Genomic DNA, 21,645 nt, shown 5'->3' with positions numbered 1-21,645 from the left:
TCTCCATACCAAATATAACCAACAACAAATACTCAATAACAATCCCGTCATACAAAATTTCACCAACATCTTAGAAAACACAAATATTCTATCTCCAATAATAAATCACAATATTAACATTAATCTCATCAACCGTCACAATTAAATATACGTTCACTTAACAATAAAACCCGAGTTGAGTAGGAAACTCCTACCTGACAAGCAAATCCAATTAGTGCAATCTACCAAAAGTATCCTTCAATAAACCCGTTCAATAAGTCTGTCACCTCTAAATAAATAATAATTATTACACTATTATCAATTCATTATTCTTATTTATTAACTTATAAATTATATTAATTATTTTATTATTACGTAAACTAATAATTAAAACTCGTCTCAATTATTTTATAAATTCTGTCATAAATATCCAACAACCCGTGTTCAAAGGCCCACAAGCAAACACTTCAAAACCCGACTCAATCATTGGGTAAAACCCGACTCAACATTATACAAACCCCCAACATACACGGTCTAAACCGTTTACACCATCCCCCACAAACAACCCCAACACCCAAACTCGACAACCACCAAGTCTGCCACCCTCAACCCTAGGTGCCTCCACTACCAGCCACCCAACCACGCCCCAAACACCCTCACCCCTAGGTACCATCATCTTCCATCCCCACCATACCCAGGTCAAGGCAACGAGTATTAAATGGTTCCATCGTGTTTAAACAACAATCTGCCTTAGCTCGTAATTCCGGCAACCACCGCGCAAAACACGAGCAACAACCACCCACGACCACCCCTAAGTAGTCGAATAATCACCACGACCCTACCCTACCAAGCCCAGGTCAGACGAGTCAGACTAGGGGTTGCAAACTTATGTTCAACGTGTAATCAACAACCCACAACCACCCTTCAAAAACCCTAATAACAGCCCCCTTCCCGACGGTCAACGGTGGTCAATGGTGAGTCCGGTCATACCCTGATGTCCCACGGTCAAAGTCACGGTCCTACCATGTCCTATGGTGGTCAAATAACGATTTATATTCGTCTTAAGATGAGTATGTTAAGAGACGATAGAAAATTACCTTGTGACGGTCTCCTAGCAAGAATTCTCCTATTTTCTTTTTAGATCTCCTTTTCTCTCTCTTTTATGAATTTAATGAGTGAATAAGGTCTCTAATTTGGTCATACCATCTATTTATAGTGATAAGGTAGGCCATATAGTGCTGTATTAGGAAACTATGTAATTATTATATTATTATTATTACACAAATATTATTATTATTATTTTTTATTTTTTTTTTATTTTTTTGCAGAAAAGTTTAGATCTATATTTCAAAAAATAATCAAAATGTACAAGATCCCTTCCAATCTTTCCTACAAAGGAGACCAGGGTAGCCCCCTAAGATGAAAAAAAAAGAAAACCACCTACACAAAAATCCTAAGAAAGTCCAGAACCATAAAGACGCAAGTGTACAGCTCTCTTGATTTTAACACTAAGAGTATCCACAGAGGACTTAACCCCCTTAAATATCCTATCATTTCTTTCATTCCATAGGTAGTAAATAGTAGCCAAGAATCCAACCCGCTGCCTGCAAGTACTACGCTTGGATGCAAATTCTTGAACAATAGTGAACAAGAAACATGAACGCAATGAAAGCTCCAGCCAGGTACCAATAGTGTGCAGGAGATGCCTGGAATAAGGACAGTTAAAGAATATATAATGGACATCCTCACTACAATTCTCATAAAGAGCACACCTATTGACTAAAAGCAGGCCTCTTCGCATCAGATTATCTATAGTAGGAAGAGCATTATGCATAACCATCATCCCAACAAAGGAATGCTTAGGATGACAGCCCTTGCCATGTACCAAATTATGCCAACTAACCTTAGGTCTGCAAGATCTGATAGAGTCATACATTAAACTGGTATTATACCTCAGGTTAGTAGAGCAACCCTCAAGCAACTGAAGCGCATGGGCAGGGGATCCAGTTATACCAAGCAAGAGATCCTTCATTTTAATCACATTGTTCCAGTACCATGAATGAGAAATGTTGGTGGTAGCCAACCAAAAATCATGACCCTTAAGAACATACGTGTAAACCCATCTTGACCAAATACTATGAGGCCTATAAATCAGCTTCCATACCCTTTTAACCATCTGTGCATTGTTCCAACTTAGGACTTTCTTTATACCTATGCCCCCCTCAGTCTTAGGAGAACACAAGAGCTGCCATTTCAAGAAAGTGTGTCTTCTACAACCTTCATCAATCCCCCAAATGAAATCTTTGCATAATTTGTTGCTTCTCTTAGAAATGCCTCGTGGAAGCAACACATTAGCACCCCAAAAATTGTTTAAGCCAAAAATGATTGAGTTAACCAAGAGAGTTTTGCCTGCATAACTCAGATTCTTGTTAGCCCAATGCATATATCTAGCATTAATTTTATCCAGCAAAGGTTGATACATATCCTGAGTGATCCTTGCATTAAATAATGGCAGACCCAAGTATTTGAATGGAAACTCACCAGCACTAAATCGAGTTTCAGCAAGAATTAAGTCTCTGATGCCATCTGCTACCCCACCAAAATAGAGATAAGTCTTAGCAAGGTTAGCATGAAGACCAGGGAGCTCACTAAACAGCTCCAGACAATTAGCAACTGCTTTAACGGAAGGCAGGTCGCCTCTAGTAAAAACAAGAAGATCATCCGCAAAAACAAGGTGTGTAAGGTTCAGCTGTACACACTTTGGGTGATAAGAAAAGTTAGGAGCTCTATGAAGTCTTCTAAGGAGCCTAGACAGTACTTCCATACAGATAACAAAAAGGTAGGGTGAGAGAGGATCCCCTTGTCTCAAACCACACTTGCCAGGAAAAAAACCTTCAACACCTCCATTAATAAGCAAAGAATAATTTGGGGAGGTCACACAGGCCATTATCCAGTGGACAAACTTAGAAGGGAAGTTCAGCAGCAGAAGACTCTCCTTAAGAAAATCCCAGTTCACTGAATCAAAAGCCTTCCTAATATCCACCTTTAAAAGGCACCTAGGGGTCAGATAAGCACGGCCATACTTGGAAACCAATTCATGACCCAACAAACTATTATCAAATATGTCCCTCTCAACCACAAAGGCAGCTTGCTCAGGGCCAACAATGACATCCAAAACTTGCCTCAATCTGTTAGCAAGAATTTTACTAACCACTTTATAATAAGTTGTACAACAAGCTATAGGCCTGAAGTCCTTAACAGATAGAGGAGTCTCCATTTTAGGAATCAAAACTAACAGGGTAGTATTGGCAGCCTTAGGTAGAACCCCTGTCTGAAAAAATTCAAGCACAACATTTTTGAAGTCTTGACCTACCACAGTCCAGGCATCCAAAAAGAAACCTGAGGTGTAGCCATCAACACCAGAGCTTTTGTTCATGTCAATAGACCTAAGGGCCTCCAGAATTTCCTGCACCCTTACTAGCTGCACCAGAAACTCACAACCAGCCAGGGGCAAAGTGTCCTGATGGAATAAATGGTGAGGTAGAGGCTAAACAGGTGTTGAGGATCCCAAAAGAGTCTTATAATAAGAGATAAACCCCTGTGCAACAGCTATGGTACCAGTACACAAGAGCCCAGTCTGATCCAAAATGCAGCCAACGGTGTTTCTAGCTTTTCTAGCTGCAATGCTGGAGTAAAAGAACCTAGTACCAAGATCATTCTGCTGGATGTACTAAACTTTAGCTCGTTGTTGAAGAGCTTGTAGCTCAGCTCTCTTCACAGTTAAATAGTCTTGTAACAAATTTCCTTCCTCTCTGATAAAGGAGACATCCATAGGGGAGCTACTAAGTCTAGTCTGACAATCTTTGAGCTTATGTTTTGCAGCAGCCACCCTTTCAGAGAGATTAGTAAAAGAGGTGGTATGAATGCATTTCAAACAGCCCCTGAGCCTTTTCAATTTCTGGAACAGAGAGTTAATATGACCACCATAGTAATGAGAGGACCAACCATCAGTCACAACTTTCAGAAATTGAGGGGATGAAGCCTAGCAATTCAGATATTTGAAAGAGGAGGGTCGAGGAGTATACAAATCAGAAACAGTAACTAAGCAAGGGGAATGATCAGAGATCCCAGTTGAATTAAGATTGGTAATCCATTGTTAAGAGATTAGAATCCTATCCAATTTTGCCCATCTGAGACCATCACCATGCCTATTATTCCAAGTAAAATGACAACCCGTAGCAGGGTGATCAACCAGAGCACAAGTATCCAAACATTGACTGAATTCATTCATATCAGCTAAGTTCAACTGAGTACTACCCAACCTCTCATCCATTTTTAATACCACATTAAAATCCCCCAAGCACAACCAAGGTAAGGTAGCTTGAGTAGAAATGTCCAAAAGAGCTTTCCAAAGGTCTCTCCTATAAGATCTTGCATTATAGGCATAGAGAAATGTCACTTCAACCCTTCTTTGAGAAGCAAGGTGGAGTAAGGAACAATGTATATGCTGGGCAGATTTATGTAGAACAGTAAGAGAGATGATATGAGGTTTCCATAAAACCCAAATTCTATAATTATGATGATAGTCATTATTATGAATCAGCTGAAAGCCAGTAAAAACCTTACTAATCTCCTTGATGGCATTGTTCTTGACATGAGTTTCAATAATAGCTCCACAATCCACCCTATGTGCCAGCAAGAATTGGAGAACTTCTTGCTGCTTTAAGGGGTCATTGAGACCCCTAATGTTCCATGTTGTGAGGATCATGGGATGCATCTGCGTCCCCAGGATCCAATTCAATAGCCATTTGTACTACACTCTCCAAATCTAAAGATTTCTCTTCCCCAGGATCAATGTCAGCCTCATTGACCAGCTCAGATGAAGCTTCAGGAACTGGCTCAAGAAGGTTTTCATTTTAAAGAAGAGAAAACCTATTAGACAACTTAGTTGCCACAGTAGATTTCTCCTGAACAGGCTGAGGGCTTATATCCTTGTGAACTGGAGGATTCACAACCACAACAGCAGGTTTCTGAGGCACAACAGTCTGAGTAGGCTGTTTAGGCCTATAGACAGTCTTGGCTTTAGGTTTACCATTAGGATTACATCTATCCTTTGTGTCTCCAACTCGTTTACAGGATGTGCAGAAATGGGGAACCCATTCATACTCAACCTTTTGCAGCAAAAAACCACGGTAAGGAGAGTTGATCTTGATGGCCTTAGGTAATTCCTTAGAGAGATCCACATCAACTAAAATTCTGGCAAAAGCAAGCTTACTCTTACCAGTGGTGTGTTCATCTGCACAGATAGGATTTCCCACTGCACTAGCCACCTTGCTAAGGCCAACTTGAGACCAAAAGCAGGGATCTAGGTTAGGGAAAAGCACCCAGACAGGAACGTGAGTTATAGTGAGTTCATCCACAACAGTAGGACTCCACGGCTTGAACACCAAAGGGAACCCATTAACATTACAAGTATCAGACCGAATTTTCTCAATATCTTCTGCACAAGCAAAGCGAAAGTAATACCAACCCTTTGCAAAGTACATAATCTCAGGGGTGCTGATATGTGTCCAATATTTCGAGACAAGGCTTTCAATTTGAACAAGAGACGATTGTTTCCCCAAAACAGTACCCACTAGAGTTGTCTGCCAGTATTCAACCTCTTTCACAATATCATCCTCATCAATGGTGACTGAAGAATCCACAACAGGAACATAAGAGAGATTCATACCTTTCGAAGAACTCTTCAAAACTTGAGAGTATGTTTTCGAAGTGGAAGCCTCTGCAGCAGGTTTCTTAGTCGCAGATCCAGAAGAAGGTCCAGTTAGGCGTGCCTTATCAAAACCCAGCGCCGCATTAACGTAGCCTGTCAACACCGGAACCGTCGGCACCGAAACTTTAGTTTCGTCTTCATTAGTCACAGTAGAGGTGTCCTCAGCGGTAGCAGCCGGAGGAGGCACTGCTACCCTAGGCGGCCAGCCCCTGGCCATGGCTACGAAGCTTAGGGTTTTGCAATCGCAGTTTGAGAGAATTTTTAGAGAGAGAAACAAGAGAGAGGGCCGGATTATTATTATTATTATTATTATTATTTATTTTTTTTAATTTTTTTTTATTATTTTTTTTTGCAAGAAATTACCTCCATTTTATTCATCCCAAAATGGGGAATAGAAAGGAGTAAACTTACAAAACTATCCACTAGCTTGGCATCAAAATGCCAAACAAAGAGAAACAACTAAGTAAGATGCTCAGTTAAGATATTGTACACACTATCTTTACTACAAGCTAATAATCGAACACCTACGAGATACTTGATTTGCTTTGCTAGGAGTTCCTGATTTCTTTCTTGACCAAGAAAGATTCTTTGATTCCGTTCATGCCAAAGAAGATGTACAGTTGCAGCAAGTGTGTTAATGAACCAGATCGAGGACCAGTGGTTGTGGTGTTTTCTGCTTCTAAACCAGCCAATTTCCGGCCTTAGATTCATACCTCTCCTTTTAATACCAATCCAATGCAGCATGCCCTGCCAAACATTCTTAGCATAGGTACAGTTAAAGAATAAATGCAGGTGGCTCTCAGCTGTAGCTTTGCACAAACTACATCTGTTAGGCATGAGCAAACCCTTCCCAATAATGTTATCCGCTATAGGAAGGTGATGCTCCAGAGCTAGAGAAACTACACATGCAGCATGCCCTGCCAAACAGTCGTCTTCTTCTTCTTCTTCTTCTTCTTCTTCTTCTTCTTCTTCTTCTTCTTCTTCTTCTTCTTCTTCTTGTTATTGTTATTGTTATTGTTGTTGTCGTTGTGGTTTTGTTATCCTACTCAACCTTGTGGTTGACTGTGTATTCATGAACACCTGTGATGAACCAAATATTGGAGAGCAGATTGATTTCAGGTTAGCTTGTGTGAAGTGCTGGATGCTTAGAGGGGAGCTTGGGACGAGATCACTTGAGTCTAGAGATCGCCTTAATTAATATTCAGACACTATTTACTTTAATTTCACTGCAGTTGTTAAGAATATTTAATAATATTTATTTATCGGGTTGGATAATTGTGATAAACCTTTTGAGGCACTTTAATTATAATACATCGTCTTAAAGTACTTGGTATCTGTTTGTCTTTTATACTTACTACCCCAGGCAACTGAGATGGTAACACCTTTATTTACTTGAGAATGTCTAGCTAAAGACTCTTAAATAAATGGAGGTGTTACAGGTAGAGTTTCCATAAGGTAATACATTCTAAAATATTCTGAGATATGGACATCCATATAATATTATACTATAATATTTCATAACAGAAGGGTATTGCTATTATGATTTATTTATTTTCGATTATTATATGATTCTCTTTTTATTTGTCTTTTTAAAATATTATTTTCTCAGTTATATAATTTGATTTAAATTTTTACTCATTTCTATAAAAAAAACGTACACGTAGCTTACTTTATTTAACTATACTTTAACTCTTTACTAGTTTTAGCAGTTAATGTATTATACAACTAGTTTTATATACAACTTATTTAATGTAGTTGAACTTTGTTACAAAGTTGTCGAGTTTTATTAACAAAATTATCGAGCTATGGTACAAAGTTATTGAGCTTAACAGAATAATTATTAAACTCAATAACTTTGTAACATAGCTCAATAACTTGTAAAACTGCTCAACAGTTTTTTGTAAGAGCTCAACAACTTTGGGGTGGCTGTACAATGCTATTATGCAACTGATTGTAGGATAGTATTTGTGTAGTTTTAGTCCCGTGGAAAAAAAATGCACGGACAACTTTTAAAAAATACACACAAAATAAAAAGTTGCGCTATATATAAGTAGATATGTTTTTTTTTTTTTTTTTTTTTTTTTTTTTTTTTTTACATTTGTAATTATGTCTCATTAAACAAAATATGGACGGAGGTATATTATTCGTTTTATGAAAAAAAAATTAAATTATATAAATTAAACTTCAAAATATATAAATTTTATATTGTAATTGTGAATATTAAAGAAATGCATAATCAGAATTTATAAAGTGAACATTAGTATAATTATAAATGAAATTTGTTGGATCAAACTATATAAATAAAGTGTGTTTAGGTAAATGGGTAAAATTTTAAGTGGTGGGGCCATGAATTTCTTTTAACCTTCAAATCAAGCAACCAATTATATTTCTCTAAAAAACTCATCTTTTATATATAGAAGATTCAATACATTTTCATATTATTTCCATGATATCTCCTACTCCCTCCTATTCATAATAACTCTCTCACTTTCCTTTTTCTTCTATTCATATAACTCTCCCCCTTTCCTTATTTAGTAAAATTTTATACTTATTTTAATCACCTCACCCACAATACTCATATTTTATCTTATTTTAATCACCTTACTCTATAACAATACTTATTTTAATCATCTTATCTCACAATAATACCTTTTCTCTCTCCAATTACCTTACACCACCACAATACCTTACAATAAAATAACCCTCCCCTTAATTTGCGTGCCCTTTTGAAAGAGGAGAGTTATAATGAATAGGAGGGAGTATATATAAAAGAGGAGTTTTTTTAAATGCTCTTATTGGTTGCTTAATTTTAGGAAGATAAAGTGCCCCACCTCAACTTCTTTAATTTCTCTATTTCTCCATTTTTACTATTAACTGACAAACAATATAAAATATCATACTTATAATTGTTGTGGTATTCTTGATTTTTGTAGACGATTTATTTATTTTCGATTATTATATGATTCTCTGTTTTTTTGTCTTTTTAAAAATATTATTTTGTTGGTTATATAAGTTGATTTAAATTTTTACTCATTTGTATAAAAAAAACGTACACCTAGCTTATTTTATTTAACTATACTTTCACTCTTTATTCAATACATTTTCATATTATTTTCATGATATTTTATATTGTTTGTTAGTTAATTATAAAAATAGATAAATAGAGAAATTAAAGAAGTTGAGGTAGGGCACTTTATCTTCCTAAAAATAAGCAACCAATAAGAGCGTTTAAAAAAACTTCTCTTTTATATATAGAATATAATTTCATGTTTTTATTAATTTTGTATATTGTCTTCTCAAAAATTTGTATTTGCCATTCAACATGAGAATTTGTACTTGTCATGTTATTATTCAAGTAATTTTCACATTGTAAAAAATATTTCAATCATTAGTAACTGATCTCCTGTGATATCATTTTGCACACTATAGTCGTATAAAATAATTATACTTGTATACAACATCCTTGTATTCACCCGTTTTCACAATATAAAATTATACGTAGTGCTCCTTATTATATAACCTAAAGAATATCAGACCATGTTTTATCAACTACCAGGATTTGTATATAACTAGGTAGTATTCCGCTTCGCGCGGCCCGTTTTAATATTTTATGATTATAATTGAAGAAAAATTATATAATTCATATATGAGCTTCAATATTTTCTCTTATAAATAATATTTTCTCAAATTTAATATTTTTAGGTTTAACTTCAATGTTTTAAAATAAAATACATAAGAGTTTTAATTAAAACTAATAAGTGATAATTAATTATGCATGATCAACATTTTATAAATAAATTTGTGACTGGTGAAATATCATATTAATCAAAATAAAATTTATTCGAATAATACAACAATCAACAATAAGTTCTCAAATTATATCATTTCTCGATAGTTTATGTCTCAAATCAATTAATATTTATTCAAAACGATGTGAACATAATTTTATGTAATTTTTAATTTTTTATGTATAACATGTGATATTTATCTATCAAACATATAGAGTTCAAACTCAACTTATTCAAATATTTTGATTGTGTCTTGCATGTGATATGTGTCAAACATATCTATGAGAAATTTGCACCTTTTGTTTTTTTAAACAATTATATATAAAGGTTATTTAATACAAATACTCCAAACTATTAGTGGTCTTCTCAAATTACTACAAACTAAATTTAATCTCAAAATAAATCCTACTATTAACACTCTCTTCTCATAATAAACTTGGGTATTTTATGACTTTTTATCATAGGTAAAAACTGCCATAAAAAGCTTTTATAAAAAAAAATTACTCATAATAATAATAAAAAAATTAAACCCCTATTAATAATCTAATTAAATTAAACATCCATCTCCCACCAATATCCAATATAATTCCCACCATCTACCTCACTATCTCAAATTAACCCTTCCTCCTCACCACCGTCAACCCGTCACCTCATATGACAATCGTCGACCCAAACCTTACCAACAACTCTCATCTGGCAACCTTTGATCAAAACCTTACAAATTCTCATTTGACAACCATCGCAAGCGAAACATTCACCGTCACCGCTGCTACCTCTTTCTTAGCCCCAACAACACAAACACTATAAAAGCCCAAAGTTATTTTGTGACCTAAAACTGAAATCGGATGAGCTATAATGGGTAGCTAATTTATGATTAGCCCCCCAATTAAGGAATGGAACTCACTGGACACCAAAATTGCCTTCATTTTTTGGCTTGAGTGTTTTGATCGTCTTGCGAAGCTCGTTGGGTATGATGGTGATAGACGGTAGTTGCAAAAGGATGAGGTTAAGAGTGGTGGTGCTCACCGTCGGATGTACGTAGGGTTAATGGTTAGGGCGGTTGGGAGGAGGGGAGCGGTGGGTAGGGTGCTCAACTGCTCCGTTCTCTGTTTGGCCGGGTTAATAATTTAATATGGGGTGGTGTTATTAATCCTTAATATTATTATGATTATTATAATATCCCTAATATTATTATGATTATTATAATAATAATAGTTTTGTAGTTTTATTATCATAATGTTATTAATAGAAGTATAAAATTTTAAATGGCTATGATTTGTTTATCAGGTAGTAGGTCCTGTAAGTATATTTTGAGAAGAGAGTAGTTAAAGTTGGTTTTATTCTGAGTTAAAATGTAGTATGGAGTATTATGAGAAGAGCGTCTATAGTTTGGAATATTTATATTAAATACTCCTATATATAATGATGTTTAAGAGTTTATTACCTGTAAATATAATAGGTTGAACTTTCTCAAATATTATTTTTCGATGTTTAACTTCAAAGTATTTAAAAGATAACATATAAAATATTTAACTAAAAGTAATACGGAGTATTTGGTTAGTCATAATCAATATTTTATATTTGACTTATACATATTTAATTAAAGATAATAAAGAAAAATTTAACGTGTTTTCTACCTTTTTATGTCGTTTATAATACTATATTACTTATTAATCAATACTTTTGTTTTGATTATTCAAATGCACTCGCGATCACTATGTACATACACACTTGTACACATACTCGTTATCACACTATTGAAACCTATCAAAATCTCATATGTATTCAGTTTGTCCAATATAATTTTTTTCATTCCAAGACTATAAAAACTTATCTCTTAGTAGTATTTTTAAAGTTGTGTTTTTAATATATACAATGACTCTTCCAAATATATTTTTCTTAATGGATTTAATAGTCTAAATTTTATAACTTTCTCAAAATGTTTTTATACGCAAATGTAAAACATTGTGAGACACTCACTTTAATCATCTCTACATATGAAAATAAATATTTCAATAAATATAATGAAAATTATACTCAATTGAAAGCATTTTTCACAATGAACGTAATTATTTACAATTTAGAATTTTTATCAAAGTAACTTTTTAGTAAATTTAGAATCAAATCATCGTAATTATTAAATAAAATTTTATAATAAAATTTATTAAACTATAATTAATATTTTTCTGAGATTTATACCGCATTTATTATGTTTGTATTTAATTTCAGCTGTAATTAATACGTGTATTTAAGGTTGGGTTGATACGTGGCGCATCCACAGCGTTTCAACCCAATTTAATTTTAGCCACGTTGATAACTCCCTTATCACCCTATTTATTAGACCAAAAACCCTTAGCTTGATCCCAATTTTGAAGCATTTCTATGCTAAACACCTTTACTTTATGATTAATTTTCATTTATATACCTTACTCACATTTTTGCTAGATTCTTGTAGTATTTCACGCTTTTCTAGGTGAAATATGAGATCGAGTAAAGGCTGGAACCGATTGGAAGGAGTCAAGTGAAGAGTTGAAGCCGTTTTGAAGCCTTTATAAAGCCTTATGGGTGTATCGACTTGAGAAAAAGGCGCAACTCGAGCTCATAGGGTGTAAAATATTACTCCTACGGGTGTATTGAGCTGAACTTGGGTGTAAAGACTTCAGGAAAGGTGTAACTCAAGGTCATAGGGTGTAAAAATTTACTCTTGTGGGTGTATTTTTCCAAACTGGATGTAACTAGCCTCCATCCGGCGTAACTAAAGGGCAGTCGGTGTTCAATATACCCCCATAGACCAAATTTAAGCTTTTTCCTTTATTTGTTTTCTTGATTCTTTTTTGGACCTTTAGTATATATAGTTAAAAACCCTCATTTTTGAGAGGGTACCCACATTTTAGGTAGAGAAATAACTAGATACACTTTGTTTTAGATTAAAAATTTGGGTAGTTGGAGGAAATTTGGAGAAGAAATTGGATCTCATCTTGTTTTTCAAATTATTCAAGCAATTAATTCAATCAAGTTTATTTAGTTCATCTTTGTTGGTATAATTTATATACTTCTCTTTAATTTCTTGTTTTATTTCATCAATTTCATTTTCCTTAGTTTATGTTTGTCTTATTTTTGAATAGTTACACTACTTGTAGTTAAAGTTATCATCTTTTTGTTTAATTTCAGTTTAATCAAAGCTTAATTAGTTTATCATCATCATCCTTGTCACTTATTGCACGATTAGTTGTAGAAATCAATTTAATAACATGTCAATTGCTATGATACTTCAAAATGTTAAGTTATGGTTGTGACATCTTTTGATAAGATTGGTGTAGGTGATAATCGTAAATGGATAATTGTCTTATCATAAGTTGGATGGTGCTCAGTTGAGTGGATGTTTATAGATATTGTTATAGTATGTATGGGTGAACTTCGGGATGAAGTTCATTTTAAGGGGGGAAGACTGTAATACCCCGTAATTTAATAATGATTTATAAGAATAAATTATGTAATTCAAATAACTAATTAAAAGACATTTGTATTAATAATTGCAGATAAGATGATAATTGATAATAAAATAATAGATGAGTCGGGTAATATTGACCGAGGGGTTGACTTACACGTGATAAGGGCGTTTGACTCGGGAATAATAATAATAATAATAATAATTATTATTATTATGGCAGTCTCAGCAGGGTTCTCACTCCTCGAATTGGTTACGTGCAATTCCTATCTCAGGGTTGGGGCAGACTATGAACGGAAGGACTTACCGTAGTGTGCTGGGGTATCGTCTGGGTGTTCCGTTATTCACGGTATCTAGGCCCTGTCCTGCTTGCTCTCGGGTTTTTGCTTTGGATGTTTTTGGGGACCACGCTGTTTCTTGTCTTGGTACTTGTGGGCGTTAAACATCAGCATAACCTTGTCCGGGACACTCTTTTCGACATCTGCTATAGATCTGGTATTACTGCGGGGAAGGAGGTTGATATCGGTTTGGTTAATGGGCATGGTGGCTCTCTTCGTCCTGCGGATTTATTGCTATATTCTTGGGACATGGGGCGTGATGTGTGCGTCGACCTGACAGGTTCTTCACCTTTGACTCGGGGCGGGTTGGCGATTTTGTGCGGGCCGGGTTGTCGGCCCAGATCTTTGCTCAAAAATTGTGCTAAGTATGGGGATTTGTGCGCGGTAGCGGGTTATGGTTTCCTACCTTTCTCTTTCTCTTCACTTGGGGAGCTGGGTTCGGATGCTGTTGCCTTGCTCAAGCGGATCCAGAAATTCTCCGTATCTCAGGATGTGGGGGCTCGGGTAGCCGCTTACATTTTTACTAGACTTAGCTTTGCTATTGCTAAGGGTGTGGGAGCCCAGATTGTCTCTCGGCTCCCCACCAATTTCATGTAAACCTTTTATTTTTATTTTAATGAAAGCTGCGCGCATCTTATAATAATAAAAAATAATAATAATAAGAAATAATAATAATAATAATAATAATACGTTAGCCTGCGATACAATCAACGATCCAAACTAAGACCGTCGTGCTCATACACACACGACACACACACACACGGCTTGACCGTGCCACACATACACGCACCATTCGGTGATTTCAAATCCGACACCACACGATGTACTGCTGAGGTCCACGGTCCATCTCCTCACGCCACAGTGCCTGTCCGACCATCATACGTACAGGACCACGACACTTGCACATCCCCGTGCCTGACCGACCAAATAATCTCAAAAGCAATGCCAATCTCTTTCACAACCAAACAACAACAGAGAACCACCCAACAATATAATAGTATGATCATAAGACAACAATGATAATAATATGCTCAAGACAACAATTACGACGATATGCTCAAGACAACAATTACAACAATATTCCATCTTTCAACAATCTCCAATTACCATTGTAGTATAGTTGAGTAGTTAACCTACCTTTTAGCAAATCTTCTCAATTAAGCAATTAATCAAAAAGCTTCTTCAACAAATTCACCACCTAAACAATAATTGAATTATGTATAATTATTAACTAATCTTATTAGGAGATTTAAGATGTAAACTACCCAAATAAAATCCCACAACAACGCCACATACAACAGCCCAAATACACGGTCAACCGACGATGTGATGTGACTCATATTTACGCACATTTAGTCCCTTAACTAGGCTAGTTCCTATGCTTTTTAGGGTGTATTAGGGTCGTTTCTTATCTTTAGCTTCCTATTATGCATATTCTATGAGGTTTGGTGTTCTTGGTAGAAGAGGAGCACTAACCATGCCCTAGTGGAGTGAAGAGGAGCTAAATTGATAACATATAACGACCAAGCACCAAAGAGAAGACTAATACTAAAGGCCTAAGTCAATAAAAAAAGTAATTGGGCAATGACTAAGGATCCCCACAACCCATGAAGGATCCCCAAGGATGGGGAGGGAGCCATTACAAGAAGAAATTAATCGGAACCAAACAAATAGTTGCTTATTTGTCTCTTAAAGTATGTTAGATGAAACGGCGTCGAAAAACAAAGTGGTCTAGGTTTTTGAATCACTCCAATAGGAGTCCGGATGAGGAAATGACGTCCGTTTTACAATCCGAGCTCAAATAGACAAGCTGTCCCAGGATCCGCGCATCCCAAACTCAATCCGCGCGTCCCAGAACTGCTTTGCCATTTCAGAAAACCCTGTGAGACAATCCTCCTATCCCGAGCTCAGGACGAGCGTCCCAGACCTAGGATCCGCGCATCCCGATGCCAGGACGAGCGGATCACCTCACAGCACCAAGCATGCTTCATGCCAATCCACACAGATTTTCTTGGGAGTTGCTACATGATCCGCGCATTTCCCTCGGGACTTGCAAAGCTCTATTCAACCCTTAAGCATTGTTATTTACTAATATACCCTTGCTTAACCTAATGATGTACCACTATATATACTTCATTGTATTACCTAGCTAATGACCAAGTTTTCCTAGATTAAATATCTCTCTTAGATTAGATTAGTAGTAGATTAGAATAGATTAATCTCAATCATTCCACATTAATCTTTCCTTAATTATTGTTCAAGTTTATTATTGGGTAATTGAAGATTATTGGGTTATTATTGGAGAATTGACAACTCTTCATCAATCAATCAAGTTTTCTTCTATTATTCTTTCATTTCCAATTATTCATCTTATGCCATCGCATAATTCCTTTACTCTTTACTCTTTATTGCTTATTTCTTCACTCCTTTATCATGTTTATACTTGTTGTGATGATTGACACCATTGATGACATGTTTTCCATGATAATAACTGAGTAGTTACTTAATTAGGATTAGTGGGGGATTAGGGGAGTTAATCATGGGATAAATTTATGCTTAATGAGTTCATATGAATGCTTGCTTATTGTTTTTCAACTTATACACATATCATGTTTGATGAAATGCTAGACTATGAAACTTTTCATTTTTTACCCATCTCTTATCTATTCAACAAGGCTTGTAAGATATAATCCAACTCAAGCCTTATTAGACCATGCATATAGTTGAATAGGTATAACCCAAGTCGACTTGTAGGTGTTGTAAAGTCTTAATCGACTCGGCTCCGAGACGTAAGTTTCCCTAGAATTTGGTTTAGCATGCATGTAGTTCAATAGGAAGAATTAAGTCGACTTGTAGGTGTTGTAAAGTCACAAATGACTAGGCTCCGGGACCCAAATCTTGTTATGAATTATATGACATGAACTAACTTAATTCCAACAATAATAAATTGCTTGCATTCACATAACTCATTTATGCTATCTTACCATGATTCCCTTATGATCCCATGACATCCTAGTATCTTTATCATTTGTTTACATCTTTCATCTTATTGCTTACTTTTCATTGCTTTCATTAGTTTAGAACTTTCAAACCCAAACCAATTGTGACAGTCTAAGTACAACTACAATTAGATTGAACAATTTGAGTACCCCGTCCCGTGGACCGATCCCGACTTGCTTGCTATGCTAGTAGTTGGGTATAAATGTGTTTGATGGCGGACAACGACATACACCATCAAAATGGCGCCGTTGCCGGGGACGGTGTTGTATATTTGAATCGTTCTTTTGTCTAGTTTTAGTTGTGCTTCTTCTTGAGGAGCCTTGGTTCCTTTAGAATTTCGTTTCTTGTGCTTTAACCTTGAGGAACTTGTTCCTCAAGGTTTATTCTTACCGTTTTATTGTAGTTTCCATGCTTGTAGTTGTTTCCTTGTCTTAGCTATGATGACCCAAGACTTGACATATGGAGTATGTGGTGGATCTTTTGAGTATTACTATGGGTATGGGGAGTTTGAGGTTCAAGTCAACATAAACCTACCTTACAACTCATACAAATAAAATCCTAACTACTACCTCAAATTTTCCCACCAAAATCCCCACATCCAAAATCCACAACAACTACCCTCCCAATACCCACTTTACAATGACTTCCAAATGCCACAATACAACCACTCTCACACCCACCCACAACAAGAAGATGAGCATGAATTTGACATTTAAAGTATGGTTCTCCAAATGATGGGAGACCAACAAAATTTCTTCAAACAAGTGATAGAGGAGAGCCAAAATAGGGACAATGTTCTTCAAAGCATTGTTACCCATGGTGAGGAGTTAACAATTCAAATTGTCCAAATGAAGGAGCCCAAGTAACTACTTATCACCATTCCTTAGACATTGATCATGAATGCGAGTTTGAAGGAGTTACCTTTGATGAGAAGTGGGAAGAGCCAATCTCCTTGAGCTCTTGTGAGTATGAAAGTGTGGTATTTGATAAAGAAGATATGAGGTTGAGTAAGCCAAATACTCTTAGCCTTTGTGAGTATGAGGGTGTGTCATTTGAAGTGGATGTTGAGGTGTTGAAGAAAGCGTTAATGAAGAGGAGTGAAGCTCCTATCTATGATTCGTATAGAGATAGCGATGATGACAAGTCTATGGAAGAAGCTTATGCGGAATATCTGTCTTGCAAGGACTTATGGAACAAAGAAGAGGAATGGAGTTGTGAGATTGCCTCACTTGAGGAGCCCATCCTTGAGAAGTTTGAGGTATGCTTCCATGGTGAAGATGAATATATCTTTTCTATTGACTATGAAGATCTTTTCGCATCCACCATAGAACCTATGATTGTTGGAGATGATATGGTAAACCTTCTCCAAGAGGTAAAATTGTCATATAAAAGGTACTTGGTGGAGAAGCTCAGGAACAATGCTATGAATGAGCTTACTTGTGGAGACTTGGCACCCACAATCTCAATTCCAAAGCTACCTCCTCATCAATGTTATGGGAATTATGCTTCTATTCTTGAAGGATTGATAAATCCAAATGCTATCATCATCACCATATTTGAAAGAGAAGGTGGAGAGTGGAAGCCTCCGAACGAATATGGGAAATACTTCATACCTTGTGTTGACAAGAATCATGGGCTTGTTTGTTTGAAGCATTGTAAGAAGCCAAGTGTCAAGGGCAAAACAAATGGGAGAGTGTTTGGCAAGTTCTATTCCAAGCCAAGATGGCTAAACTATGTTTTGACATCGTCAATCTCCTATTTGTGTTTATTTGTAGCCCATTCAAAAGCCTTTGACCGGTTATTGAGAGCATTGAGCAACATGAACAACATCAATAAACATGGCAACAAGGAATGAGTTTGGTGGAGTCCTCCCCCAAACCACCATTTGTAAGATATCCCATCATTTGACTTTGCATTACATTTACACTTACATTTAGTTATATACATACATATTTAGCTTGCATTTGTGAAATATTTCATATTGCATTTACATTAGTTAGTTCATATGGTATAGTTTGCATTGTAATATAACTCACATGATTCATGTAGTTAGTTGCATATAGACAAGAATTCATGCATAGTCACTAATGACCAAACTTATTCTTTTCTACACTAGAAATAGTGCTTAAATCGGTTTGGGGAGGTTTGATCATAGGTGACCATAGTTTAAACAGAAAGCATGCATCATTTAGTGTAGTTTAGATTGCATTCATTTGTTATATATGTCATATAGAATTGCATTTAGTTAGAGCATGCATTCATTCATATCATAACATTACATTTGTACTTCAATTTCCATAAAATCAAAAATCCAAAAACATGTATTTATTTTTCATTCCTACTCCTATATGTACATTGAGGACAATGTCCAAAATAAAGTGGGGGATGGGAATTTATATTCCCAAATACAAAAAAATTGAATTTTTTTGAAAAATCCTAAAAATATGTTGTTTAATTTCATAAAAACAAAATTCATAAAAATTTGAAAATTTTTATAAACCAAAAACATGTTCTTTAACTTAGTAGTGTAGAATTGTATATACTTGTGTTTTTGTTCTCTTCTCACATAGATACAACACTAAATGCTAGGCATTGTCAAGGGAATGTGAAGACCGCTTGATATGATCGCTCTAATCTCTATTTCCCTTCCATTTAATTTCATTATTCATATGAGGAGGATGGACTTACATGTCAAGTAGGATGTGGTGTATTTTGTTGGTGCGGTTTGTGTACCTATGTGTTGTTAGGAGTTGCATTTAGATTACATGACATACTAGTTGATAGAAGCATATGCATTAGAGTTGTATATATGTTAGTTGCATCATTTGGGAAGTTTGACAAGTATATATAAGGCCCTTGTAGATAATTTTTCTCCTTGAGACTTTGTTTGCTAGAATACCCTCAAGACACCCTAGGATGTATCATAGTAGTATCTTTTGACCCATGGACTAAGGCCTAGTCAAGAGTACCTTGTGGTGTGATAACGCCTTGGCTACCGTTTATTCCAAGGTGACCTTTGAAGCCATGCAACCGTTCTTACACTTTTATCATCATGTTTTGTCAACAAAAAGGGAACAGACACAAATATCACCAAATTGAGTTCAAGTACCAAAATGAAAAGTCAAAAATTTTGCACAAATTGCATCAAAGAAAAGAGGAGTACAAAAATAAACTCCTACGCTTCAATAAAAGCACCCTCATTACAAATTTGGGGTGACTTTGAAAAATGTTCAAAAATGCAATATTGAAAAGAAATGCCAAGTATCAAAATGCCAATCATAAAAAATGGCAAGAAATGTTCTTCAAATGTCAAATACCACAACAAATTGTGGAGAAAAATAAATCAAAAGCAAACTATAAATATGAAACTCAAAACATCTTGAATTCCTCCATTGATCTTAATTGTTGCATGGTGGAAAGGGGACGATCCTTCTTCTTGTCTAGGCAAGAGGGGGAATTCCACGATCCTACAATGTTTCTAACACCATAAGGAGCCTACTCTTGACAAGAGCATTTAGCGATTGTGGACAAAGGTAACCTAGTTTAACACAACTTGGAGGTGACTTGTTTGTATCCTCTTGGACTTAGTAACTAGGAGAACCAATATCTATGATGGACTGTGTACCCTTAAATTGCTTTCCTTGTAGATGATTTCCGCCACTTAGATGAGGAAAGTGGCTATTCTTTTGTAAATGCATCCATTACTTGTTTTGTGTGCTTAATGATTGGATGTATCGCCATTTTGGTAAGCTCCACCTTGCCTTGCAAGAAGGAATCTTACCTCATGGATGTCTTGTTGTGAGTTGAAGGGGCAGAGTGAGACCCTCTAATTATCGCACATCGGCTATATTATTAGATTAGTATAAATAAAGGTCATAGTTTTAGTCACCTCTTTACTCGGGACGAGCAAAGGTTCGGTTAGGGGATATTTGATGTGACTCATATTTACGCACATTTAGTCCCTTAACTAGCCTAGTTCCTATGCTTTTTAGTGTGTATTAGGGTCGTTCCTTATCTTTACCTTCCAATTATGCATATTCTATGAGGTTTGGTGTCCTTGGTAGGAGAGGAGCACTAACCATGCCCCAGTGGAGTGAAGATGAGCTAAATTGATAACATATAACGACCAAGCACCAAAGAGGAGACCAATATTAAAGGCCTAAGTCAATAAAACAAGTAATTGGGCAATTACTAAGGATCTCCACAAACCATGAAGTATCCCCAAGGATTGGGAGGGAGCCATTACAAGAATAAATTGCTCGAAACCAAACCAAGAATTGCTTTTTAGGCTCTGAAAGTTTTCTAGATAAAACGCCATCGGAAAATAAAGTGGTCTAGGCTTTTAAATCACTCCAATAGAAGTCCGGATGAGGAAATGACGTCCGTTTTACAATCCGAGCTCAAATAGACAAGCTGTCCCAGGATCCGTGCGTCCCGAACTCAATCCACGCGTCCCAGAACTGCTTTGCCATTTCAGAAAACCCTGTGAGACAATCCGCCCATCCTGAGCTCATGACGAGCGTCCCGGACCTAGGATCCGCGCATCCCGATGCCAGACGAGCGGATCACCTCACAAAGACTAAGCATGCTTCAGGCCAATCCGTTCAGATTTCCTTGGGAGTTGCTACATGATCCGCGCATTTCCCTCGGGACTTGCAAAGCTCTATTCAACCCTTAAGCATTGTTATTTACTAATCTACCCTTGCTTAACCTAATGATGTACCGCTATATATACTCCATTGTATTACCTAGCTAATGACCAAGTTTTCCTAGATTAAATATCTCTCTTAGATTAGATTAGTAGTAGATTAGAATAGATTAATCTCAATCATTCCACATTAATCTTTCCTTAATTATTGTTCAAGTTTATTATTGGGTAATTGAAGATTTATGGGTTATTATTGGAGAATTGACAACTCTTTATCAATCAATCGTGTTTTCTTCTATTATTCTTTCATTTCCAAGTATTCATCTCAAGTTTGGTATAACTCCTTTACTCTTTACTCTTTATTGCTTATTTCTTCACTCTTTTATCATGTTTATACTTGTTGTGATGATTGACACCATTGATGACATGTTTTCCGTGATAATAAGTGAGTAGTTATTTAACTAGGATTAGTGGGGGATTAGGGGAGTTAATCATGGATAAATTTATGCTAAATGAGTTCATATGAATGCTTGCTTATTATTTTTCAACTTATGCACATATCATGTTTGATGAAATGCTAGACTATGAAACTTTGCATTTTTTACCCATCTCTTATCTATTTAACAAGGCTTGTAAGATATAATCCAACTCAAGTCTTATTAGACCATGCA

The 21,645-nt window shown here is 35.9% G+C and overlaps 1 protein-coding gene across 1 annotated transcript; it reads right to left on the bottom strand.

Annotated features, from left to right (window-relative positions):
* Window positions 1–1,432: 1,432 nt before the first annotated feature.
* On the bottom strand, window positions 1,433–4,756 carry LOC141588551 (uncharacterized). Its single transcript, XM_074409987.1, has 3 exons — window positions 4,183–4,756; window positions 3,598–3,680; window positions 1,433–3,460 (listed from the first exon to the last, which is right to left on the bottom strand). The coding sequence occupies exons 1-3, from the start codon at window positions 4,754–4,756 to the stop codon at window positions 1,433–1,435; spliced, it is 2,685 nt and encodes an 894-aa protein (XP_074266088.1).
* Between the last annotated feature and the right edge of the window lie 16,889 nt (window positions 4,757–21,645).

This window comes from Silene latifolia, chromosome 6, assembly GCF_048544455.1.
Source record: "Silene latifolia isolate original U9 population chromosome 6, ASM4854445v1, whole genome shotgun sequence".
In the NCBI taxonomy this organism is placed as follows: Eukaryota; Viridiplantae; Streptophyta; class Magnoliopsida; order Caryophyllales; family Caryophyllaceae; genus Silene; species Silene latifolia.
Note: the sequence above shows the minus strand (reverse complement) of the source record. Positions and strands in the feature narration are given on the sequence as shown.

Excerpts from the sequence above, each read along its gene's own strand:
- LOC141588551 (XM_074409987.1), bottom strand. The coding sequence starts at position 4,756 with ATGCATCCCATGATCCTCACAACATGGAACATTAGGGGTCTCAATGAC. Across the intron at positions 3,681-4,182 it reads TACTTGGAATAATAGGCATG|GTTCTTTTACTCCAGCATTG; the intron begins GTGATGGTCTCA and ends TCTTGGTACTAG. Across the intron at positions 3,461-3,597 it reads GACTGGGCTCTTGTGTACTG|CTAGTAAGGGTGCAGGAAAT; the intron begins GTACCATAGCTG and ends TTTCTGGTGCAG.